The following is a 6,686-nucleotide window of genomic DNA, read 5'->3' as shown; positions in this document are numbered from 1 at the left end:
CAACCTATGGAATAACAACATTAATTTAACAACCACCAAACTCCCAACCTATGGAATAACATTAATTTAACAACCACCAAACTACCAACCTATGGAATAACAACATTTGAATGATCAAACTCCAACACTTTTAAATGAACTTCACCAGGTTGCAACAAGTAGGTGAATTTTTATTGGAGCAAATTACTGGTGGTTTTTCAAGTCAGCTGTAGGTACATTGCGGAGATTCATAGGTTAATAAAAAGTTCAAGTTAATAAAAATCAGAAAGTAAAAATCTACCTCAGTCTAAATTGCTTTTCAATACAACCTAACTACATAAAACACTGGGTACACAGAGTCTTTTTTATGGAATGCAGTACAACAGGTATACAAAAAAATCTTCAGTCTTGAGAATAATACTATAAAATAAAACCACAAGTAAACAAAATTAAAGAAAAAGACAAAATAGACAAGAAATATTAAAAACAAAAGGTTACAATTAAAATGAACAAAACTGGGTGAAATGATGAGCTTGTAAAACCAAAACTCATCTCGAGAAAGGAAAGTAAATAGGTAGACGCAGTAAAAATAGGAGAATGGCTTTTCAATTTGTCCGAGCTATTTCAGAGTATAGGTATCTTGTTTTGGGATTCAGTACCCGTGAACTCGATCTTAGCGTGATGCTGGATGACAAATCAGTAGAGAGAGTTAAACATGTTGAAATTTTATGTTATGAACAGATCTTTGGCCATAACTAGAGGCCGAACACACATTCCACGAACCTGGGAATAATACTCTTGATCTACAATTCTACATTCTGAAAAGAAACTCTCTGGAAAGGAAAGTAAATAGGTAGACGCAGTAAAAATAGGAGAATGGCTTTTCAATTTGTCCGAGCTATTTCAGAGTATAGGTATCTTGTTCGCTGTTCCAGATAATAAGGGTTATTGCAACACATGGTCTCAGGTCTCAGCTCACAGGTACAAGGTCCCAGCTCGTATCTTTATGCTGAGCACACATCTCCATAACTATCACAGTGTTTTCTAATCTATTTTTAGATCCTAGGCACGTTCCAGTCGCAGGACTATAGATAGGGGTTTTATCCCGCAGGACAAAGTTCCACTCTTGACTGCCACCCATCTCATGACATTTGGTTAGCTTGGGCTTGGTTGCCCCCGCATCCAGACAGAGTAACTCAGCCAACACCAACTCACTCTTGTCTGTTTTCGACCAGCGTTGTGTTTTGCTAAGTTCGTCGCATTTTTTCAACACCAGGGGAGACCCTTTTGTTTTGTCTACTTTAGAAGTGAGACACAGGTCCGTGCCTGAGAGTCGAATGTGGAAGTGAGACGTGTAGTTGCGGGCACGAGAGTACCAGGGCTGGAACTTGGGCTGCTCCACCTGAGCCCATTTCTTCTTGAGTCTATCTTCATCATCGCTAGGTAGAATCATCTCAGGATAGACATTGTCTAGATACCACTTGAAGGATTTACATCCTAGACGAGCTCGGAGTTGTTTCACTCTTGACTGCCACCCATCTCATGACATTTGGTTAGCTTGGGCTTGGTTGCCCCCGCGTCCAGACAGAGTAACTCAGCCAACACCAATACTCTTGACTGCCACCCATCTCATGACATTTGGTTAGCTTGGGCTTGGTTGCCCCCGCGTCCAGACAGAGTAACTCAGCCAACACCAACTCACTCTTGTCTGTTTTCGACCAGTGTTGTGTTTTGCTAAGTTCGTCGCATTTTTTCAACACCAGGGGAGACCCTTTTGTTTTGTCTACTTTAGAAGTGAGACACAGGTCCGTGCTTGAGAGTCGAATGTGGAAGTGAGACGTGTAATTGCGGGCACGAGAGTACCAGGGCTGGAACTTGGGCTGCTCCACCTGAGCCCATTTCTTCTTGAGTCTCTCTTCATCATCGCTAGGTAGAATCATCTCAGGATAGACATTGTCTAGATACCACTTGAAGGATTTACATCCTAGACGAGCTCGGAGTTGTTTCCTATCAGTCACATCACCATAGTCTATGTTACGAGCTTCGGGTCTCTGCTTGAGGAAATGTTCGATGTATTCATCCATCCACACGTGCGCTACTCGTAGGGAATTTCTGAAAACATAAACACAACGTAAATTTAACGAAATTGGACCAAAAACTCTTTTATTGCTCGATTCATTCAATTCAATTCACTTTTATACGCGAACAAGAAGACGTGTAGTTGCGGGCACGAGAGTACCAGGGCTGGAACTTGGGCTGCTCCACCTGAGCCCATTTCTTCTTGAGTCTCTCTTCATCATCGCTAGGTAGAATCATCTCAGGATAGACATTGTCCAGATACCACTTGAAGGATTTACATCCTAGACGAGCTCGGAGTTGTTTTCTATCAGTCACATCACCATAGTCTATGTTACGAGCTTCGGGTCTCTGCTTGAGGAAATGTTCGATGTATTCATCCATCCACACGTGGGCCACTCGTAGAGAATTTCTGAAAACATAAACACAACGTAAATTTAACGATATTGGACCAAAAACTCTTTATTGCTCGATTCAATTCAATTCAATTCACTTTTATACGCGAACAAGTTATTTGAATTAAGCATGTTTGGAGGCGAGCGTGGAAATTTTTTGCAGCGCTGAATAAGAGTAGTTGATAAAAGAGTGAGGCTTTGAGTTCAAATCTCCAAACAAGGAAGAAACGCGTTCTGGACTACTCGAACATCACCGAAAGAGTTAGCTAGATAAGGTTTTCATCCATCATCTTAAGTAGTTGATAAAAGAGTGAGGCTTTGAGTTCAAATCTTCAAACAAGGAAGAAACGCGTTCTGGACTACTCGAACATCACCGAAAGAGCTAGATAAGGTTTTCATCCATCATCTTACCTGGTCAACGGATCTTCGTTGTGTCCATTGTTATAAGGTCGTCGAGATCGGAACACATGTCCTATGCGTGAACACGGAATCATCGCCAGGCTGCCTCCACACATCCAAATCCGAAACGATAGCTCCAGATTTTCGCCTCCCCATATCTCCAGACCAGCATCGTACTGACCGAGTGAATCGAAATATTGACGATCGATAGCGAACAAGCCCCCGGCCATGGTGGGAGATAGGATGGGTTTGATGAAGTCTTCACTGGAGTTGAGAGTGCCTGAGGAATACGAGTTGAAAGATGACTAACGCGGATACGCGAGAGATTTATTAAATCTAATAAATTAAAACAAATTAATCCTTGACGATCGATAGCGAACAAGCCCCCGGCCATGGTGGGAGATAGGATGGGTTTGATGAAGTCTTCACTGGAGTTGAGAGTGCCTGAGAAATGCGAGTTGAAAGATGACTAACGCGGATACGCGAGAGATTTATTAAATCTAATAAATTAAAACAAATTAATCACTTAATTAAAAATGATTTTTAATGTTTGAATTATTTTACCAAGTGTGTGTACCTACAAAATGAATTAACAAAAAATTATTCCATTGATTGATCAATTTATTGAATTTTAGCTACTAATTAAAGCAAGCCAGACTATCGTAGCACGCCTGCCTTGTAACCACTATATCGCGGGTTCGATTCCCGCCCGGGACGAAATTCTAAACAGATGAGTTTTGTTCTCGGAATGGCTGCCTTTCTCCTATCCTGTCTTCCTTCTCTCCTTGCTCCTCACCTCACCTCAGCAGTTACAGTTATCAAAAAACAGGCCTGGACTCCCCAGGGAACTCACCTTTAGGCAAGTTCTCCCACTTGAAGTGCAATCCCCAGTTGAATCCACCCCTCACCAGAGCAGACGAGGTGTACTGGAATGTATCAGCATTGATAATATCTATGATGGGCACTGTCACAGTGTTTGTTCTCTCAGCGATGGGTACTAACAAGGGCTCCAACCAGTGGGTATTTACTTCGATGTGAGAGTCTAGGAATACCAAAACCTGAGGGGAAAGTATTGAAGTTGTATTGAAAGTGGGTTTTTTTCTATGTTGGAAAAATGCATGCTGAATTTAAGGGTATGAGGCATAGCGTAGAAGTTGGGATTAAGAAATGACAGTCACATTCTATTCTATGTATGGGTAGTAAGTAAGTAAATAAGTATTGGGGAGGTAGCATTAGTAAGGTTTCTATCTGCTTCAAACGGGAAAAAGTAAAATCTCAAAAGTGGGTCAAAACTTTGGTATTATTTAAACAGCTGACTATATAAAAAAAAAAGTATAGCCCTCTACAACTTACCTTTCCAGTAGCATACTTGGCACCAAACATCCTGGCACGAATCAGTCCTTCCCTCTTACTTGTCCTATACAGATGAACTCTACCATTGTTCAACCCCTTCACAAAGGATTCCACCTCTCCATGCAAGTTGGAAGGGTATTCACTGAAGTCATTGACCAAAATGATCTCATGAAGTAAAGACTGAATTCTGTTCTAGATGGAAGATAGCACTAGTAAGGTTCTATTTATTTAAATAAAGAGAAAAAGTAAATCTCAAGAGGGTCATAACATTGGTATTACTTAAACAGCTGACTGTGCAACAAAAAAAGTCTACATAGCCCTCTACAATTTACCTTTCCGATTCTGTTCTAGATGGAAGATAGCACTAGTAAGGTTCTATTTATTTAAATAAAGAGAAAAAGTAAATCTCAAGAGGGTCATAACATTGCTATTACTTAAACAGCTGCAACAAAAAAAAGTGTACATAGCCCTCTACAACTTACCTTTCCAGTAGCATACTTGGCACCAAACATCCTGGCACGAATCAGTCCTTCCCTCTTACTTGTCCTATACAGATGAACTCTACCATCGTTCAACCCCTTCACAAAAGTTTCCACCTCTCCATGCAGGTTGGAAGGGTATTCACTGAAGTCATTGACCAAAATGATCTCGTGAAGTAAAGACTGACCAGTTCTAGACAGTAAAGTCTGAACAGAACGGTACAGAGTGGCAGGGTGCTCATTGTAAAAGCAGATGATCACAGATGTTGATGGCAAAGTAGACGGGAAGGTTTGATTGGCACATCTGGAAATCAAAAACTTTTTAGAGTCAGGTCTCTGAGAAAATTATGAAATCACTGGTACAGAGTGGCAGGGTGCTCATTGTAAAAGCAGATGATCACAGATGTTGATGGCAAAGTAGACGGGAAGGTTTGATTGGCACATCTGAAAATCAAAAACGTTTTAGAGTCAGGTCTCTGAGAACATTATGAAATCACTAGGAAATGGCCTGTCTTGGAGGTGTAATAGTCAAGGCACTGGTCTAGTAATTAGGAGGACATGCATTCAAGCCCATTGCTTTCATAATAATTAGGCCTTTAAGGGTTAGATGTTGTTTTTGTCAAGATTCATAGCTTGGCACATCTGGAAATCAAAAACGTTTTAGAGTCAGGTCTCTGAGAAAATTATGAAATCACTGGGAAATGGCCTGTCTTGGAGGTGTGATAGTCAAGGCACTGATCTAGTAATTAGGAGGACATGCATTCAAGCCCATTGCTTTCATAATAATTAGGCCTATAAGGGTTAGATGTTATTTTTGTCAAGATTCATAGGGAGGAGCCCGCCATTCATATTGACGCCGTTGATACCATTGATTGTCCTCGCTACTTGACAAAAAGGGCAGAAGAGTGCCTTCATAAGTACGATGATGAATCATCAATGACAGTCGGTTTGGATCGTAGGATTGTCATGAAGGTTGACTTTAGGACTTGTGAATGGTGCGATTGGTTGATAGTCAAGGCACTGGTCTAGTAATTAGGAGGACATGCATTCAAGCCCATTGCTTTCATAATAATTAGGCCTTTAAGGGTTAGATGGTATTTTTGTCAAGATTCATAGGGTCAAGATGACTCAGTGAATTCCAAACTTACAAAGAATTTCGGGTATCAGGTATTTTCCTATCCAAACTAAGCTTGTTGCTGATAAGTGCATTGAACCCATAATATCTGTATCCTTCATCCCTTGTTATCAAATCCTGTTCATTCAAAACCATGCCTAATGCCAATGTGTCTGAAATTAAAAGAATATTGAATAAATTAATTAAATTATATTGGTCTATGTCTAAATAAATAGTAGGTAGTGAATTATAAAGGTAGTTTTTTCTATTTTCCTTGATGAAAACAGGTAGGTACTAGCTACTAGCCCGTAATATCTGTATCCTTCATCCCTTGTTATCAAATCCTGTTCATTCAAAACCATGCCTAATGCCAATGTGTCTGAAATTAAAAGAATATCGAATAAATTAATTAAATTATATTGGTCTATATCTAAATAAATAGTAGGTAGTGAATTATAAAGGTAGTTTTTCTATTTTCCTTGATGATAACAGGTAGGTACTAGCTACTAGCCCTTATAGTAAAAACAAGGGGGAGATGTATGCCATTCTTGGGTCAAATCAAAAGTGATGGTGTAGTAGTTCATTAGGTAAAGTGAAATTTGCAGGATTTTTTATTGAAATATAAAATATCTCACCATCTTTATTATCAGGTTCAGCCTGATAAACTGGTTGGGCTTTAAGATGGGATTTTTGGTGTTCACTAATAAATCTATGGGGTGGTGTGTTTGAAATAAAACTCCAATACAATGCAAGCGGTTTGGTTCATCCCTGGGGGCGCTGTCTACAGGCAGAGTCAGTATTATTGGGTTCTGTGTGGCGTACCTGTCCAAAGCTATCACGATAGCCGTACGATATGCTGGTGTGAGGAGACAGTTTGGACCTCCTAAGCAA

The 6,686-nt window shown here is 40.1% G+C and overlaps 1 protein-coding gene across 1 annotated transcript; it reads right to left on the bottom strand.

Annotated features, from left to right (window-relative positions):
• Nucleotides 1–901: 901 nt before the first annotated feature.
• Nucleotides 902–6,548, bottom strand: LOC103508975 (polypeptide N-acetylgalactosaminyltransferase 35A; the record flags this gene model as incomplete). The annotated part of the gene is made up of 8 exons (XM_026823450.1): nt 902–1,381; nt 1,869–2,008; nt 2,379–2,467; nt 2,862–3,129; nt 3,703–3,907; nt 4,685–4,985; nt 5,830–5,968; nt 6,431–6,548. Coding segments are annotated over 8 exons (1,692 nt in total), but the record flags the coding sequence as incomplete, so codon positions are not given.
• Nucleotides 6,549–6,686: the final 138 nt, after the last annotated feature.

Source organism: Diaphorina citri, unplaced genomic scaffold (genome assembly GCF_000475195.1).
Source record: "Diaphorina citri unplaced genomic scaffold, Diaci psyllid genome assembly version 1.1 scaffold455, whole genome shotgun sequence".
NCBI classification, from domain to species: Eukaryota; Metazoa; Arthropoda; class Insecta; order Hemiptera; family Psyllidae; genus Diaphorina; species Diaphorina citri.
Note: the sequence above shows the minus strand (reverse complement) of the source record. Positions and strands in the feature narration are given on the sequence as shown.